Source organism: Podarcis melisellensis (assembly GCF_964234715.1).
Source record: "Podarcis melisellensis genome assembly, chromosome: 10".
NCBI lineage: Eukaryota > Metazoa > Chordata > Lepidosauria > Squamata > Lacertidae > Podarcis > Podarcis melisellensis.
The window spans coordinates 28,108,706-28,128,591 of NC_138542.1; the positions used below are offsets into that span (position 1 = coordinate 28,108,706).

At 41.7% G+C, this 19,886-nt stretch overlaps 1 protein-coding gene across 2 annotated transcripts in view; it reads right to left on the reverse strand.

Annotated features, from left to right (window-relative positions):
- Positions 1-538: 538 nt before the first annotated feature.
- Positions 539-19,886, reverse strand: part of SLC38A1 (solute carrier family 38 member 1) — a 38,117-nt gene continuing 18,769 nt past the window's right edge. For both annotated transcript variants that reach the window (XM_081928072.1, XM_081928073.1), the window contains 12 exons: positions 13,482-13,555; positions 12,029-12,121; positions 10,817-10,898; positions 9,137-9,219; positions 7,485-7,543; positions 7,257-7,385; positions 6,498-6,577; positions 5,131-5,231; positions 3,208-3,326; positions 1,794-1,935; positions 1,597-1,694; positions 539-1,410 (listed from right to left, as the gene is read on the reverse strand). In XM_081928072.1, the coding sequence (XP_081784198.1) occupies positions 1,309-1,410; positions 1,597-1,694; positions 1,794-1,935; positions 3,208-3,326; positions 5,131-5,231; positions 6,498-6,577; positions 7,257-7,385; positions 7,485-7,543; positions 9,137-9,219; positions 10,817-10,898; positions 12,029-12,121; positions 13,482-13,555 (1,162 nt within the window). In that variant the 3' untranslated portion in view covers positions 539-1,308. The remainder of the gene's footprint in view (positions 1,411-1,596; positions 1,695-1,793; positions 1,936-3,207; positions 3,327-5,130; positions 5,232-6,497; positions 6,578-7,256; positions 7,386-7,484; positions 7,544-9,136; positions 9,220-10,816; positions 10,899-12,028; positions 12,122-13,481; positions 13,556-19,886) is intronic.

Genomic DNA, 19,886 nt, shown 5'->3' on the forward strand with positions numbered 1-19,886 from the left:
GTGATAGCTGCCTTCACCAACGACAAATTTCAGAGGGAACAGGGTCTGCTCTGTTCACCTGAAAGCTTGCCGTAGCTCTGCATGCTCACTTTTCAGTGGTCGGCCTGAGGTCCATTTCCTGAAGTTCCATCAGGGCTTTTATTTGTGGCATTGCTTTCAAATGATTGTCAGAGCACTTATTTAGCTGAGACAAACACCCGTTCTGAGTCTGTTCATGTTCAGCTTCATAACCATTTGTGATTCAGAAGTGTATCCTGCTTTTAAACTCCTGGGCCAAAGCCTAGGCAAATCTTCCCTTCTTTTCTAGGACACCCTTCCAGCAGTTCACCAGACCAGACTGAGTGCTCCGCAGCTCCAGACTGAAATCAACAGTTCTATAATTGGCAGCAATCAACCTTATGAATTTATTCACATCTCCAGGGGACAACTTGTTGTTGTTTAGTCGTTTAGTCGTGTCCGACTCTTCGTGACCCCATGGACCAGAGCACGCCAGGCACCTCTGTCCTCCACTGCCTCCCGCAGTTTGGTCAAAAGGGGACAACTATCTGAACACAAACCATTTCTTTAAAAATAAACCAAACATGCATACATGGAACTCACAAACTGAGTGTGCAAAAGACAACTTCTGGTAGGGATGATCTACTAAGGCTTAATAGTGTACAGGCTTTGTTCACAGATACCAAAGACCCTATAGATTACGTACATATGTGGCCTAATGGTAGATTATCTATCCACTAAGCACACTGCTGGACAAGAACAATCAGATAGAGGTAAACTTATCTCCAGGAAGTGGGCTATAGTTTGATCAAGGCTGGTTAACTGATTGTAGTTGAAAACAAATTGATATATTAATTTGCAAGTATATATCCTCAATTATTTTAGTGTCAGTTACCACACACAGAACACCAGTGACCAATGGACAAATCTATGAGTATGCAAAATTGTACTGACCACCACCATAAACTTAAAACTGAACCAGTAGCTTGTGGGAACATGAAGGATAACATTTAAAATAAGGTAACATAAAATGATTGGGTTGTAGCCAATCTTTGTCCTATTCAGAGTAGACCAACTGAAATCAATGGGCATGACTAACTTGTATTCATTAATTTCAGTGAGACTACTCTTGAGTAATACTTAGTTGGCTGCAACCCACAGTAGAACATTGCATCCTACTGGTATTCCATTGTTTTGAGTTCATGAAGGATACTCACAAAGAGTGGATGGGCATATTAACAAAATGGGACAATAATGATTTTGGTGTGAGTAGCAAAATGGAAATGTATTCTTCTTAATGTCCCATTAACTTCAGTGGCCTTCAGCAGTGTCTCCTGAATGCACCCAGTCATAGATGACGAGAGGAATGCTCACCAGGGAAAACATTACTCCTAATGCCAAAAAGAGAGAGGCCTAGAACCAAAAGGGGAAAAGTAGTTCAGCTAGCAGAACTTATTTTCATAAACAGGTTAACCAAATGAGAATGTTCATCAAAGCCAAGCAGAAATATTTTATGCTCTTGGAGGACTAGTTACAGACTTAGTTTAGGAATGGCTACTGGGACAAAACTTGAGATAGCTCCTGATCTCTGAAACTTACCCAAATCCTCTGAATCAGTTTTGATCCATCTTGGTGGGTGATTTTTAAATAAAGTGATGACGGGAGAATAAAAATCAGCATATTGGCAGAAGTTACCCCTGTGGCAAACCAAGCACATAGATTTTGTTATAACAGACTAGTTGATGTGACCCACAATAAAAGGCATTTCTTAATCAAATATAATTTGAATACTGTACCTACAACTCCAAAAATATCCTTCATGGAAGGTATGAAAATAACTAACAAGTTAATGATCGCCAGAAGAATCACCGTAACCACAACGTGACGGCACAAGTGAAATTTGGTTTTTCTAGTAAGCTCAAATATAGAAGAACGCACCTGTAAAGAGGGGGGGAAAGAGCTATTGAAATCAAAATTTGCATAGTTTCCCTTACTAATTCCCTCCATGGTATTGTATAATGCACTTAAGATTTGCTTGACTCCACATTCATTCTAGAGAACTTAGGCTTCAATCCTAACATCATTTACTTGGGAGTAAGTTCTTTTGAATTCAACAGTATTTACTTCTGATAAAATTTGGTTGGGATTGCACTGTTAGAGATGGTAATGTGTTTGTGAGAATGAGAGAAAGAGAACATACTATCTGCATTTCCACCAGATGCTATTTATTACAGCTGCAGGCTTTTTATGTTAACATCATTTGTTCTAGTGTCAAAATTAATTACTCTTCTGCCAGGGTGAAATTCATTCTTCCTCTCCTAGAGCTTAGCAAATCAGACTCACAACAGGAAAGGATGAACATTTTCCTGCACCAAGATATGTCACATTTCTGCCTTCCGCTGCCTAACTGAGCCCATACTGTGGAATGGGATAGTGCCCACTTAGGAATTCACAGGCACTATCCTGCATTAATTTATTTGCTTTTAAATTAAATTTCTATGCTGCCCTTTATCCAAAGATCATAGGGAAGTTTACAACATAAAAAACACAACAATGTAAAGAATAATAGCAAACAAAAACAATATCCCCCACAGTTTAAAAGGCTACGGATTGCTTAACGTTGCCAAAGCCCTGTAAGAAGATGAATGTTTCTGCCTGACACCTAAAGATAGGTAACAAAAGTGACAGGCAAGCCTCCCTGGGGAAAACATTCCACAAATGGGGAGCCACTGAAGAAAAGACCCGTTCTCGTGTTTCCACCCTCCTGACATCTCATGGAGGAGGCACACAAAGAAGGGCTTCAGATGATGATTGCAGGGTCCAGGTCAGTTCAAATGGGGAGAGGCGGTTCTGAGCCACTTAAGGGCAATCAGGACAGATTCTGCTAGTCTATCACCTGCCTCACTGCCCAGCAGTCTCCCTGCCTGAGCTGACAAGAGCTGGTCTTGGAGGTGGTGTTGAGGACTCTAGGACTGCTGGTTATGGGGGTCTTCAACATCCATGCCACAATCGCTGGCTCTGGAGTGGCTCAGGACTTCATGGCACTGCTATTGTTTACTTGCACTTTTTCTGGGGGTGGGGCAGGGGGTTGATTTTAAACTGTAGGCCACCGTCAGCAGGACCAAATCTAAATGAATCTATGCAGCAATCTGATAGTTGTTCCTAGGAAATGGTAAGACATCTCCAAGTGAACAGGAGCCTCAGACTTACAGTGAAAAATAACACTGGGACTGTGAGGATGACTGCAGCTATGACAGCAACACGGACTGTCAAGATGAGGATGTCATCTTTATTCTGATACTTGTGAAGCAGATCTGACGACACAGTTTCTGCAGAGAAGACAAAGAGAGAACTGTTCCAGCAATTAAGCAATTAATTCATAGAAGCTGTCACTTGGCAAGAGCCACCTCAAACAACAAGTGACTAATCTGCAGGCAATGGGGATGGCGGTGAAGCAGGCTGGATCGAATACAGCGTTTTAACTCATGCTCCACTGAACCGCAAAGATCAAATTCGGCCTGAAACCTGATGTACACTTGCCAGAGAGTAAGTCCCATTCATTTCAGTGGAGCTCAGTTCCCAGTTGTGCTAATGTCCAGTGTGGGTGTGAACCACCAATCTGCCTGGGCCTGAAAGCAGCGAGGAAGTGAGAGGAAAAGAGCCCAAATACTTGGAGCATTTGCTTCAGTTAAAAAGGTAAAGGGACCCCTGACCATTAGGTCCAGTCGTGGCCAACTCTGGGGTTGTGGCACTTATCTCGCTTTATTGGCCGAGGGAGCAGGCGTACAGCTTCCGGGTCATGTGGCCAGTATGACTAAGCCGCTTCTGGCAAACCAGAGCAGTGCACGAAAACGCCGTTTACCTTCCCGCCGGAGTGGTACCTATTTATCTACTTGCACTTTGACATGCATTTGAACTGCTAGGTTGGCAGGAGCAGCGACCGAGCAACGGGAGCTCACCCCGTCACGGGGATTTGAACCGCCGATCTTTTGATTGGCAAGTCTTAGGCTCTGTGGTTTAAATCAAACAGGTTGCAAGCGCAAGCAATGCAAAAAAGTGTGACATTTTACCAAAAAAAAATCATGAAATTATTGTAACTTGGGATATTAGGACAATTTAAACAGTAATTTTATTTATAAATACAACTGTTTTCACTCGCTGTATTCAAATTAATGGAATGTTACGAGATTATTCTGAAGTCTAGGGACCACCAGGGGCTTTTGCTCCTGGGGCAAAATTGGAGTGTTGAGAGTGCTGTGGACCTTTGGGGAGAGGAGAGAAAGAACCCATGAAATTACGATGCAATTTCAAGAGGATCTATTATTACTAGATCTGATGTGTGTTGTGTGTGCATGTCTTCTCTCTCTCTCTCTCTCTCTCTCCATTTTCTCCCCTACTCTCTCTCCTTTGACTCCTGTGACACCCGACTTTCCCTACTACATATTTTCCTCCCCTTATTGTCCCAAGTCACTCCACTTTCCCTCCTACTCACTCAAGAACCTGAAGCTAAAGTATGAATAGTAGGTTTTCCCTGCTCCTTTCATATAATTGGCTGGGGGGAAGAAGCAGATAGATCGTCAGGTGAAGCAGAGGTGCTACACTTGCTTCCTGGCAGGTGGGCCACAGTTGCTTACCAGAAGGGAGAGGGGTGAGGTTTCAAGGAGATCAGTGATGTGCAAATGCACTGACAGATCCCATCTGGCATTTCTGATGATGCATCTGCACCGCACTGACCTCTCATTCCTTTTTCTTCTCGTTAAGCAACAGCAAGCATCCCGCTAAGAAGCTAGGATAACTGCTCCATCCCTACCCAGTGGGCCCAGGCAGATGTTCCCCCCTCCTAAGAATGAAGTGACTGGGGGCAGTGCTCTGGTTTGTGTACTTCCCTGTCCCCAAACACTTGGGAATACAAGTATGATGTCAAGGGCCAAGGAAATGCCACTTTCAAATAAGCAGAAGATATCTCAATTTTGACGTTACCTTCTGTGCACAGTGAGGAAACAAGAAAGCAGCACCTCAACCATTTACAAAATTCAGAAAACAGACAGAAACAAACAAACACACCTTTTAGTTTCTTTTTCTCTAAATGTACTGAAAAGCACAAGAGGTGAGTAGCCAAAAATAGTCACTTACCATAAAATGTCAAATAGCCAAAAATAGCAGTCAAGAAGTACATGACAAACATGGCGAAGAAAGAGATTCTTGAAACCATCTGCATTTTCTTCTGCGAACGACTGAAAAAAAATAAATGGGGCAATGGGGGAAGTTATGGAATAATTGCAACTATACTTGAATGTATGCCATTTAACAGGAACAAGTCTGAGATCTCAAGGAGGAGCACTGTAGGGAAATGGTTTGGGGTAAACAACTGCCCACACCATACCACTTCATTGTCCACCTTCTTGAGATGGTAACGATTAAAGGGCTGGTTTATAGGTGGCTTTCCCTATATGTAAGGAACCATGACCCCTTTACTTAAAAACAAACACAACAATTAAGGTTTGAAGCCCACACAATTAAGGTAAAAAGAGGTAACAATGGCATTGTGGTTTTTAAAGTTTAGCGAAGACCAGGAAAACAAATCTCCAATTAATTTAGGGAGCCCTTGATTCCTGGGTGGGGAGTGGTAATTTCCCCCCTCTCTGCTACAGACCTTCCAACAGAGTATCAAGTCCAATCTAGTAAGGAAAGGTCCATGTGGATTGCTTGCTTAAGGTGCTAGGTTCAATAACTAACTCTTCTTGTTTTAGAGATAACTAACACTTTTGGTTTCTAGGAAATAGCAGTTCAGGGCAGGGCTGCCAGCCACTGTACAGACCACCAGACTAGATGACTTATTAGTCTGCCTCAGTTAAGCAGTTCCTGTGAGGAGTCCACTATCTTTGTATAAATGCATCCATTATAGGAACGTTGCACAATTATAAGGTGCCAGCTCTAGCTGGAGATTCCTGGAGCACCAACATTTTGAAATGACCCTGAAATCTATGTAAGGTTAAGGACTTTTTATATGGTCCACACATTCACAAAACAGAGGAGGCCTCAGCTAATCTCAGAATTCAGCAAACTTTTTCCTTCCAAATGTTCTTGTAAGTAGCACCGTGTTAGCAGCTATTCTTCTTTCTTTTTGAAAATGGAAGCTGGTATAAAGCATATAAGATTGAAAGCTCCAGAAAAGAACATCGACAATGCTGCTAGCTCCTGTACCAGATATAGCTGCCTTTGAGACAGACACCAGTTATTGGCTGCGCTCTGGCATTGCCTCGTATAAAGTGACTGTTCACACTGTTTGTGTCTCTGCTAACCGCTGTGTAGATCTAAGGAGAGCCCCATATTTGTTATGTTGCCACCCTCAAACCCCCTGGGTGAGCCAAGTCTTCCTAGATGCTGCTTTTCTCAAATTAAAGTTCTTTTCTCTTAGCAGTGCAGAGTGCGACTCAGTACTAACGCTCTTACAGACAAAGCAGTTTGCTTTAATAACAAAACAATGGTTTCTCTCTTACTCTTTAAGTTCACAGTAGATTGGAAGGACCGAGGGATGGCACACAAATGCAAATGTAATGGTAGGCAAAGCGTAGACGGTCTGTTTGAAAAACAAAAACAAAACTATGAGTCAGGAGGGAGAGACCTAGTCCCTCCAAATGTCATTACGAAAATCGTCATCGTTTCCAATATACAAGTTTGAATTTTCTGTGCTCTTCAACTGGGATTGTCAACGTTTTGCTCTGGTGGGGTTCCTGGTTTTTTTTATAGTTGCATATCATGCATACCAGCACTGCAGTGCAATGACCAAGGAAAGTCCCATGAAATGGAATGGAATCCAAAGGTTCCCTTGCTCTCAGGAAAGGTGACTTTCTGTTTGTGGATGGAAACCTTTGGATACAACCTACTGCGTTTTTGCCATGATTTGAAACCTTAGGAGCTCTGCCTAGAAAAACATGGCTTTCACGGGACTGGGAACACCTGTTAAATAACAAGCATATACAATGATGTTTGAATACAAGGGAAACTATAGTGTTGGTGTTTCTGCTAATATGATTATTACATCTGATTGGCTGCACATATTTTCCTATGCAATCTGCTGTTCAAAATTATTGTCAAAATTTTCCCCAGTTCTTTGAACTCTTCATCCTCGGAAACAAAACCCAGATAAAAATGTAATTTGCTCTGGTTGGAAAACTTGTGTTTGCCTAGGATTTCTTGCACAGTCTAGCTGCTGGCATGTGGAACAAAATGACAAAATGGTGTGGAAAGAAACATACCTTGGAATTAACGGTGACATACTTGGGTTGGCACGTATCCACATAGGCAATGCTAGAGTTTGGAGACAGAGGTGCAGTGGCATTTTTCTCATCCAGACGACAAGGAATTTCAAATTTCTTGTATACAACCTGGGATAAAGGACCACCATTGAAAAAATATCCAAAACAAATGACTTGATGCTGGAAGTTAATAATTTCATTCTAACCGAAACACCAAGCGGAACTTACCACTATGAGAAAAAATACCATGCAAGTCAGGGAAAATCCACTGGTGTAGCCGAGATACCCTGAGATAAAATCAAAGGAAAACTTATCCAGCAACTCATTCACATTTATTAAATTACTAACAGGTTAAATGTTTTAAGTTCTGGTGAATAATATGGAACATATTCCAATAACATGCAGGGAATACCTATGCCACTTTTGTTACAAATATTTTTCAAAGACACTGGCTTTCAGACAAAGCCAGGAGCAGCTGGCAAGGGAGTTGACCTGACCTTCTGTCACCCATGTTGCCCGTGCTTACCAGGAGGTAGAGGAAGAGGCAGCAATGAAGTCAGCATGGTGCAAACACACTGATGAGAGCATCAGATTAGTTCTTGCTGTACGTTTATAATGGAACAAGTTCCCCTCCACCTCACCCCCTCTCTACCTCTTAGTAAGCAGCAGCTATATGGGTGAAAGAAGGTTAGCACCACCAGCTGACCAAATTGTTTTTTATTTGGTTGATTTATATAACCAGGAGCAGGGTGACGTGGCAGGTGTGTGTGTGTGTGTGTAAGGGGTGCCACCAAAAAGCACTTACATGTTAATTATTATTGCTGTAAACCTAACTCCATTTACCACTGAATTCAGAGTAGACATGGTTAGGATTGCACTGTCAGTTAGCTTTTCAATAGGATTCTTATTTTTGGCAACCATTTGTGTCACTCAAAAGGACACAATGCTTCTCCATGTTGAAGCAGGAGTAACACCAAGAGTTCTGATAGCATATCTTTATATTTTTAGAATCCTGGCTCAAACAATTCAATCTTTGCGGGAGGAAAGATGATTCATTAAGGAGCAAACATCAAGTGGAATTACAGAGGGTTCTTGACTGCGAAAGACAATTTTGTTGTCACATTCTTATCCTGTCTTCAAATGCACAGTGAAAAGTCTATAGGGTTTTCCCTGAATGGAGAAATCCAGTTAAATATCATGTAATATACCATGAAAAACAAATGGGCATTTTTCAGTGCACTAGTTTGGCTTCTGGAGAAGGAAAGGTTGTCTGGAGACATGGCAGCAACAGGCAGCTAGAAGCTGAATTGCTGAGGCCTCGTACAGAGCAAGGAGTGAAGGGTTGGCAAAAAGCGAAACTGTGGAAAGAGGGTTCTCAAGCCAGGCTTGGTGAGTGTCAAAGTCAATTAAAAATATCTTAGACTAATGAATGTCCCGAGGTGTTTACTAGTCTGTGCTTTATGTAGAATTGGTCACCTTTTCTTAAAGGTGATGTTTAACAGAACCTTCCCTTATTTTAGGAACAAAATATATGTTAACAGTATTTTTAAAAGAGCGAGAGAGAAAGAGGGAGAGAGACTAGCCAACTTTATTTACATTGCCTCAGGGGGAAAGAAAACTTTTTTTGGCCATAATCAGTGTTCAGAAATAGAAAATACCAAGCGACGACATTATTTTGTCTCAGGTTCAGACAGCCAGATGTATTCAGACAGTACCAAATTGTACCTTAGGCTTCTTATATTATAAGGTTCCCTGTGCATAGTTTATTCTGGAGCTAAGGAATATGCTTGAAACAGAATGTGGCCTTCCATGATTGGAATACACCCTGAATATTAAGTCTAAGAACCATACTTCAAACTAAAGAAGGTATCTATCCTTACCTAAATTTTTAAGAAGACACAAGGGAAGGATTATACAGAATGTCACTGTTACGACAAGAAGCCTCCCATCCACGTACCAGGCCCTGTAAAACATTTTCAAAAGTGACAGGATAGCATCACTTTTTTTACCCTGAATTCTCATATTTTTATACAGTTGGGGTTTTCCCACCCCCTATTAAGTGACTAGTTGCTCAAAAAGATACTGTTTCCCAGGACAGGTATAAGTAAACAGCTATTAATATGAAGTTGCCTTTCTTGAATCTCAGCCACAGGAGTCTGCAAACATCACTTTTTGGTGGGAGTTATTAAGAAAAGGATTGCCCAAGTGCTAAGAGCTATGCCAGGGGTGGAGGGGCAAAGCCATGCCAATTGGCATTAGACCTGCCTCAGGCTGTCAACACAGGAAAGGTTTGCTCAACCAGGCAGACAGTTATTTTGCAATATGTGCTGTGGCCATAAGACAACATGCACTGAATGAAAAGCCCTTGCTTCTAGGCGTATGATGTCTATTGTGATATGAACAAAAAAAAAATTTCCCCTGCTCCTTCCTTTGTGTGAGTTAGCAAACAAATCCTAAAGTCTGCTATTAACTACGGTTTTCTGTTTTATCTGAACTCAACAGCTGCAGAACAAGACAGAATATTAAAGTAATGGTTTATTCTAAAGCTGTTAACCATAGTTTCCTGGTTTGAGTGAAATGGGAAACTGTAGCAAATGGAAGACTTCCTGGTAGGTTTGCCAGTTCGCATGAAGGAAGGAATAAAGGGGCTGCAAGTGCAGGCAAAAGGCTCGTTGATATCTCAGCCTATGAAGCAGAGGGGTGAATGTACAAACTCTCCCATTAACTCATTTCTCTGTACCAGGGTAGCCAATGGGGTGCTCTCCAAATGTTGTTGGATGCAACCCACATCATCCCTGACAAATGGCTATGCTGTCAGGGACTGATGGGGGTTGTGGTCCAACAGTATCTGGAGAGCACAATGTTGGCTACCCAAGCTCTCTATACTTTGCAAACGGAGCACTATGGAAAATTCTGACTGCTGCTTTTGAGCAGAGCAGGCCATCCAGTCAGGTATTGGGAATTGGTGCAGATGCTCAGCTAACTTTTATTCAGGGTAGACCCATTGAAATTAATGGCCATGACTAACTTAAGTCTAATAATAGGTTTGCTCTTAAGTAAAAGTTAGTTGAATACAACTGCTCAGTTTGTCTCTTTAGCACAGTGCTGGAGGCTGATGGGAACTGTAATCCTAACCCCTGGAGGGTACCAGGCTGGTGAAGTCTGATCTAGCATGAAAAATATATATCTGTGAGTGGTTTGCCACTTCCCTAATGGAATTTTCTGTTTAGTTTAGTATTGGGATATATTATATCTCAATGGTGCATTCCCCCCCCCAAGAACTTGAATAATAATGCTTTGTTTATTATTATAGAGTTTTCAAAACAAAACAAAACAAACAACTGAAGCAGCACAGAATAGATAACTTCAGGCTTATATTTTGCTTCTTTTTATTTCTCTGCCTTTAATAATCCCATAAGAAGTTGTGACGTAACACCTAGCATTCAAAACCAGCATGACAGCAGCCTATAACATTTCTAGCACGGAATACTTTTGATAAACCCCTGCCTTAGACCGACTAACCAATTAGTCCAGTCAGCAAAGCCACAAATTAAACTTACGAAAATGTTTCTTCTTCTCCCATAAGGAACTTTATGGCAGCAGGTAGTTCATTTTTAACTATGAAGAGATAGCTCAGCATTGCTGGGGAAAACAAGGTCTTGTTAGAAAGGGAACATAATCAGTCATGATGCCAAGACACTGCCATGTGCTTGGTTTTTCTCTGTGCTTTCCTCAGGGCCAATTCAAACGAGTCTTTTTGTATATTCAGCTATGATATCCCCAAGTACAAAATACACACTGTGGGTGGGTTCAGAGATTAATATTGCTGGTCCAATAAACTGTGGTATGTGGACATGTGAACGAGTGATGAGATTGAGGGCTCCCTCCTCCTCTTCTTGCACACCCAGTTGCAGAGAAGAGTGGCTAGTCTGTTAAATTGCAGTATCCCCATGCTATCTGGATGAGGAAACTATGGTTTTAACTGCTTCCAACAAGCCAGGATTGCAAACCAGTATCAAGCTGTGGTTTGCAATTCTGGCTTGCAGGTAGCACTCAAACTTCCCAGTGTAGATATTACTGAAAATAAAGGGAATGCAGGAATGCTCTGGTTGCTTGCTCATTTCCAATGGACCAGAAATGTTATGTCTGAACCTGCCCTCTGTTTGTGTATCTCACATGGATGTCTAAATGACACATGCCTGTATTGTCAGTAGCTTATGCCTTTAATATATGCACCAGAAGTGGCCCAATCCTTTCCCACTCACCATTTGTGAGCATTTTAAAGAGACAAGTCACTCAAAATACATTTGAAACTGAGACATACAGCATAAGTTTTTTTGTACTCAAGTCAGGAACCATAACCAAGTACAAAAGGTCTCATTTGAAGTGGCCTCCAGGCTTCAGTCTATGCAGTGAATATAACCCAGGGATCGTCCTATAGAAATAGAATAACTGGGCCGGCAAACTCACATGATGTCATTAACATGACCCATACTAGGAAAGGGTTTCCAAAAAATGGGTGGGGGAAAGGAATTGCTAGACTTCCATCTATCCTTGGAAGCATACTGGTCTCTTTATTAGAACTGGCAGAAGGAGGAGCAAAGGCATATGGTCAGAAGGTGAATCCAAATAGCCAAGACAGCAGAAACACTAGATATACTTCCTAACACATATTTATTACAATGCAACGAGAATTTAAGTTTGAGCAGAGTACAGTGGTACTAGGGAGACTGAAAATGCCAAAAGGTCACCTCTAAGCACACAGCATTTACCTCCAGTGTTCTGAAGAGACGTGGATCCAAAAACAATAAACTTCCCCGGGGTGCCAAAGATTTGCTCGCCAAGTTTTTCATAAACCATGCAGCCTGGTTAAACCAAGTTGGAAAAGAGTCAGGATATGATACAACAATGGCAAGTCATTTACAGTTCTCGCACTCTCATCTGCACACACAAACCCCATTCATAATTCTGTGTTCATCTCTGTAGTCCATCCAGCTTATCATGCATTTGCAAAATGTCAGAAGTTGTCACTTATACTTAGGTGGAGTTCAAAGCAAAACGAAATCTCCTTGCTCCCACCCCCTTGACATTTGTAATGCTTCTGTTCAAACACTTTAGTAAGCTCCTTTAACCTGAATATGTTTGGGCAAATGTACATATCTGAAACAGCAGGAAATTGAATATCGAGAGTTCTAGGAACAAGTGGAACACCAAGCATTGTAAAGCCCAATCATAGCATTGGCATCATCATAATATATATATTTTTTTTGCCAGGTCCATGTAAATAGGCAGATTGAGCTCTATGACCTCCAAACTTTTTTATTTCACTTCAAATTCTTTCTTTAAAAATTCATTTTTGGATATAATCTTACCATCTGAGAAGAAAATATTTAAAAGGGTGAAAAGTTAAAAAGAAAAAAGAAGAACATGATACAACACAACTCTTTGGGCACAATAAACCACCGGACATTTGAAGAGCTCTGCTGCATCTGATCAGTGGTTCACCTGGACTAGAATCCTGTTTCATACAGTGACCAACCAGATGCCCCAGGAAGTTCACAAGCAGGGCATTAAGGAAACAACCCTTTCGTGTTGTTGATCTCTAACAGGTGCTATTCAGTAACACACTGTACAGAAAATTAGAGAACCTTCCTTTTCCCAACAATGTTCACTTCCTTTGGTATACTGAAGGATCTGCAGTCAGACCAAGGATATATTTGTTTAGGGTTGGCCAGTACATAAGAACACTTTAAGTTGACATGGCACCAGCAGTAGGAATATTCCTTTATCTAGCTTAGGAAATCGAGACACTACATGCACTTCCTTTATGCACTGTTGTCATTTACACTGTGTCTTTATACCCTCCATCTTCTGGTACTTTGTTAAAGCACAAGATGGGGAGTTTGAGGCAGAAAATGCAATCCATCAATAACTGGTTCTGCTCTGTTTCCTACAGTCTCACCTGAGTCTGTTTCTGCCTTCATGAATAGAAGGCTCGATTATCGCTTCCTTTGATACACTTCTGCAAGGCTTCAATTTCTCTGGTGAAGTAAAGTGCATTTAATGTTTTCTATTGTATTCAGGACCACTACTAAAGTTTCCCCCCCTACCGCACTATTATAGCACTGAATGGGGGGGGGGGACAAAAACATTTATTTTATTCTCCATATACTTCACCCTGTCACCTTCATTGCCATTGAATTGTACAACGTTCTTATGAATTACCTGTTTCCTTTGCACACAACAACAGGAGGTTTATTGAATAAATAGACAGCAACGTCACTGAAATCAAAAGCAACCTATAAAAAAAGGAAATAAGAAAGAAAATATATCATCGTTAAATAATAAGCCAGGTTCTGTACTGCACTGAATTTGGAACAGTGGTAGAAATATTGTTTCATCCACTGGAAACAAAATGACTCAGTTGTGTCCAGGTGACAAGCAAATGGAATGAATGTTAAGATATTTCCTGTAAAAATTGATAGTTTAGAACAGGCATCCCCAAACTCGGCCCTCCAGATGTTTTGGGGCTACAACTCCCATCATCCCTAGCTAACAGTGGTCAGGGATGATGGGAATTGTAGTCCCAAAACATCTGGAGGGCTGGGTTTGGGGGTGCCTGGTTTAGAAGAACTCAGAGCTCTAAATCACAGGCCATTCATCTTCCTATGGAGTGATCAAAGGCCTGGGTCTATTATTTTTTTTTTAAAAAAATACATTGGTCAAAGGGAGGGAAATTATTTTACGTTTTCCAAATGTTATCCCCATTCCTGCAAGAGCCTATGCAGAAGTTCATAAAGCAGAGAATTCATGGGATGTGAAGTTGCCCTGTTAAATTATTGTTTACATCAGCAAACTATCTGAGAAAGGAATGTTGTTGACTTGAATTATAAGTATAAAACCAATTAAATTGCTTATTTAGAGTATTGCTGAGTGGCTAAACTAATTGGCTGACAAAGATTTTATAGTGTATCTCCATCAGTTTTAAGTTATTTGTCTCCAGCAAATTTGGCTGCATGATCCAAGCAGAATATATTTAGAATTACAAACCTTGTATAGTATGTCATCACCCCCCTCCACCCCCCATAAAGGAGGTGGGGGGGATGTAGTGGTGGTCATAGCAGTAGGATAAAGGCTGTCTTTGTGCTTACAGAAATTCCCGCAACATCCAAAATATTGAAGGTTCGTCGCAAAATTTTGTGCCTGAAGTGTGGGGTGAATTGGAAAATGCTGTCTGTCCGTTTGTCCATCCTTGTTTAACCCAGAGCCCCATATGGATTTATTGGGGAATTTTAATACCAGAATAATTATGAGATTTTCTGACCCCCGTTTAGCCCTCAGAACAGGATAGCCTTGCGTTAATTGGAAAGTCAATAGCTAAGCTACACTGCCACCAGAACTTTTAAATTTTATTTTCAATTAAGGGCTACTGTTTTGGCCAAACTCTCTATCCATATAATGAATGGTGGTGCGTTACCTAAACTAGGCTTCCTAGGAAAGCTGTGGAATGTCTCCGCTGGGAGATCCACTTGGCACCTTCCCTTTAAGGCACAAGGAAAAACATTTTTATTCTCTTGGCCATTGGCATTTAATTCTCTGCCTATTTTGGGTAAGGTGGTGTTGAGTTGGATTTGCTCTTTTATGCATATTATTGTGGCTTAATATGTTTTTGTTCTGGTTTTTATATTTGTTTTTCATGTTTGTTTCTGCAAGTCACTCTGAGTTCATTTTTGTGTGTGAAACTAATAATATAATAAACTAATAACAGCACTGATATGGCAAGAGAAGCTATTTATTGTCCTTGTACATTTTTATAGACATAGGGAAAATCACCACCCATATTTTGTATGGAACTGAAGTGTGGGGTATATAATGGAAGCTATAGTTTCTAAGAGCTCTTTTGTGTCTTGCAAGTATTATGGTATGAGCCAAAGTTGGGCCTCCTTTTATTAAGGCCTGGGTACAGACGGCATTGCTCATGTGCTGGCTAATGCTACAGCAGATGCTCAAAGCCAGACTCTCCAAATAGTCTCACTCAATAAATTAGTACCATAAATTGGACCAAGCAGTGTAAAGCTCTTCAAATGAATATGGTATGAAAACGGTGCGGTGGTTAGTTACAAATGCAGCTATATTTAGTACCTTGATGCAAGCCACCAAGATAAATTAGTCTGAATAGACAAGAGTCCTATTAAGAAAATGTTTAAATATATGACACAGCTGGGAGTTATATGCTCTTGTAGTAATTTCCATTCAGACTATTGTCCTTTGTATTCAAGCAAGGAAATGAATAATGTCCCTGGCACATCTGTCAGATGTTGTTAGACCACTTTGTATGGCCACTTTGGATAAGCATCATTCCTGCGGAATTTCTCTAAGAAAGAAAACATCCTCTCCCATTAGCAAAATCGATTCTAGTAGCAGATAATGGTTGTGTTCAGATATAAAGCTAAACCAAGGTTTAGTATATCAGAAACAAGCCTAGGCAAGCCTCAGGCTTTCATACTCCTCCTTCCCCTTCCCTCCACTGGAGCAGCTGGGAGGATGAAATTGGAAATGTTCACTTCCATTCCCAGGCTAGCCTCTACTTTATCTCCACATGTCTACCCAGTTTTACACTTGAGCTTGTGATTTGTATCTTTAATTGTATTTCATTGTATTGATTTGCATATTTATTGGATTTGAAGAGGCCTATGAATAAATGCTCCTGCCAACCTAGCAGTTTGAAAGCACGTCATGTGCAAGTAGATAAATAGGGACCGCTCTGGCGGGAAGGTAAACGGCGTTTCCGTGTGCTGCTCTGGTTCACCAGAAGCGGCTTAGTCATGCTGGCCACATGACCTGGAAGCTGTCTGCAGACAAACGCCAGCTCCCTCAGCCTATAGAGCGAGATGAGCGCGCAACCCCAGAGTCGGTCACGAGTGGACCTAATGGTCAGGGGTCCCTTTACCTTTTATGAATAAATGAATGTAGGTATTCCTCCCCCCATCCAAACTAAGAACTGTGGTTGGTGTTAACCACAGTTTAGATCAGGCTTCCTCACCCTCAGCCCTCCAGATGTTTTGAGAGTACAATTTCCATCATCCCTGACCACTGGTCCTACTAGCTAGGGATCATGGGAGTTGTAGGCCGAAAACATCTGGAGGGCCGAGGTTGAGGAAGCCTGGTTTAGAGAAACAGGATTATAAACCATGGTTACCCTAAACCTTACTTAACTAATGCTTGTCTGGGTTCAGACACAACAAATAGCCACTGTTCATTGAAGCAAAAGCTTCTGATCTCCTCTCTATGGCTGTGCTATATGAACAAATGTCTTGGTGGGGAGCATGTGAACCCTGAAGCTCATGCGTGTAACGGTGAACCATAATACGTTAGTACTGGATCTCTAAACTGCAAGAAGTTGTACTTTGCGGGGGCAGGGGGAACCCAAGCCATGATACGGTCTTTCCTGAGTTTTCAGCACATTACCTAATGGCTGAGCAGTTCTTTAAATAAGCTAACAAGAACTGCTACTAATCATGTTTCTGTTCAAGCGATCAGTAGCTGTGGCCAGTGTTTGAATTGGATAGGAAGAAGTCTCTGGTGACTCGTGCTTAGTCACAGATGTTTATTCAAGAGCCCCGAGTCGTAGTTTCTGCAAAACAGTAATGTGGTTTCTAGTCCTGAGCTCCCCATGGCAAGCCCAGGATGGTCTTTGCAAGTAAAAAGGGGAACAGGGAACAATATTCTAATCTGCTGTCCTTCCTTGCCCTCAAAATCTGCTGCAGGTTGCTATGCATAAACTTGGTATTTTCCACGGCTTCCAATAAAACAGCATGAACAGATTGTTTGCTGTATGGGTTGTGGTTGAGACAGGCTGACTACTGCCAGTACCAACCCGGGGAATGGTATGAAAACATGAACAGTGCCGGCTTTCTGCAAATTCAAAACATGCACCGCGGAGCTGAGAAAACTCTGCAGCACCCAAAGAGCTCTCATGTTTCATATGTTGAACCAGGGCTAACAAAAGCATACTTTTTGAAAGTATGAAAGTATGAAAACATGAACAGTGCCGGCTTTCTGCAAATTCAAAACATGCACCGCGGAGCTGAGAAAACTCTGCAGCACACAAAGAGCTCTCATGTTTCATATGTTGAACCAGGGCTAACAAAAGCATACTTGTCAAAAACCACTGTTAAAAAAAATAAATCCGCAGAACTAATTTTGTGGCAAATACATCTGTGAATATATACGGAGCATTCTCTTTAGTTGATTGTTTATTCCACAAATTTATTGATTGTTTATTCCACAAATGTAAAAGAAAAAAGTGTGCAAGTGATAATGCTGTTTAACTGGTTCACAACACACAAGGCTTCCCTCAAACAGTTTCAGCGTTTTTAGCATCAATGTACTGAAGTTAGAAAAATGTTCTTCACCCGATTCTGGGATATTAAATGTGTACAAAGCAAATGGCTCTTACTTCCTGCTAGCAATGCAAAGGTGCTGCTTCTTACCCTGTTAAGTGTTAGATGGCATTGTACCTATTAATGAGAACAGATAAGAACGGGCTGTAGGTGTGAGGGAGGGTGGAGATTTAAGGTTGCATTCATAACATTCTGAGGTAACTTGAGATCAGGAAAAAGACTGTGTCAGGTTCAAAGCCATTTTGTGTTGTCTTAAGCTTTTAAAAACCCTTCTAGTGCTCTTTTGCGCTGGAGAACACATTACGGTTTCCACAGTGCTTTTCTCGGGGGGGGGCGCAGGGGTACGCATACCCCTAAACATTTTGTGAATCTAAGTTTGGCCTCATTGAGGGGCAGTATTTGAATATGAGTAGGAAAATGAGAGTACCCCTAAACATTTTTTTAGGGAAAAAAAGCACTGGGTATCCAGCATTTCCACTGACCACTGTTGCTGTAAATTTCACGTCTGCTTGATGCATAGAGATATCTCTCCATTCTGTGTAACAGGGCAATTCAAACTGCCAATCATCTATGCTGGAAGGGATCTGGGCATAGCTGTCAACTTTTCCCTTTTCTTGCGAGGAATCCTATTTGGAATAAGGGAATTTCCTCTGGGTCTGTTTGCTGCTTAAAGGTCCAAGAGAAGGCCAGAGTTTTATTTTTTTGGCCAGTCAGCAACTTTTGGTCATTTTTTTATTGTTAAACTGGGTAAATACTAAAGTTATTCTCACTTCCCTCCCACCATTTCTCAGAATACTGGGCTACAAATGAAATGTGGTTTTTGCCAAGATCTTTACCTCATCATCTATCTGAGCCCTGTTCTCGAGGTTGACATGGCCTTTCGTCCGAGAGCAGGCTGGCTACTAGCTCCTCACCCTCAAAAGCAGTGTTGCTCATTTGTGTGAGTCACCTGCAGCTGTCTGTTCCACAGGCTGATTTCCTGTGGTCGAATTGCTCTTAGCTTGCTGAATATTTGTTACATGAAAAATGTAGCATGACTTGCCAGACCTGTCCTTATGTTTGCTTTTGTATAGCTTGGGGGCTGAAAAAATTGGGGGGGGGGGGAGAGAAGAATGCACAAGGCAAAGAAGGACCCTTCCCTCCTTTTTTGCTCTCCTTTTTCACACAATCTCTCCGTTTCCTCTCATCCAATAGCCGCAGGCAGAAAGGATGAGAAAACAAGAGGAAAAGAATGGAAGGAGTCCTCTCTCTGCCCCTTAACTCACCCTCTCTCCTGCAAGCCAGGCTGTTTTCAGGAAGTGTGGCAACAGGGGAAAAGGAACAGAGAGGTAGTTAAATGGGAAGGCAGTAGGACTTCCCATAGCACTGCTGTCACCCGCTGGGAAGGATGAGGCAGTGGTGAACTTGGGGCTGCATAGGTGCACTGGTAGAGTCAGCCTAGCACTGCCACCAGGGTGCCCACACAGCCTCAACCCTCCACATCCCAGCAACTGGCAGTGATGCTCCTGCTGGGAAGCTTTTACTAGAGTTTCACCCCAGCCAGGAGAGATGCTCCTGAATGCATGGCGGGCTTGGCTTTATCCCACCCTACGCACCCATGACCAACCACCGAAGAGAGCTTCAGGTACCACGAGGGACAGTCAGCACAAACATTACATTTCTTCAGAGCAGAAAACACATCTGAAGACTCTCCTTGGCTGCCTTCAAGAACTGGGCGGCGGGGTGGGGTGGTTGTTGGCAGGAAAGAGTTCCTCTTTCTATTGAACAGGTTCAGGGCTGGATATTTTGCTATCTCTGGACAACCTCATTGATTGCCCCCCCCAAACCAATTCATTCTTTCACTCCCTATGTGATCTGGAAATGTGTGAATCACCTTGAATATTCTGGGTAGATTCTTGAGCTCAGTTTCTAAAAAAGCTTCATTCCAGCAGCTGTAGCTCTAGTAACCCAATTTTTGATACACTGCAATGTAGCAACAGCTTCCCTTGGAAACAAAGATTTGGTGGTGTTGGGTTTTTTGGTTACAGTGTTAAAAAAAACCCTAACATACATTTATCCTTGACTGCGAAGCAGTTTGTGGTTCCTTTGTAACAAATATTAGATACTCAACAAAGACTCTGGGTACTGAGTAGCACATATTGAATTTCTCCAGTGTAGTAGTGGAATTTATTTTTTAAAAACAATGTAGTGGCAAAGGGTGCATTTCAGGTAGAAGCTCTCCTGCCCA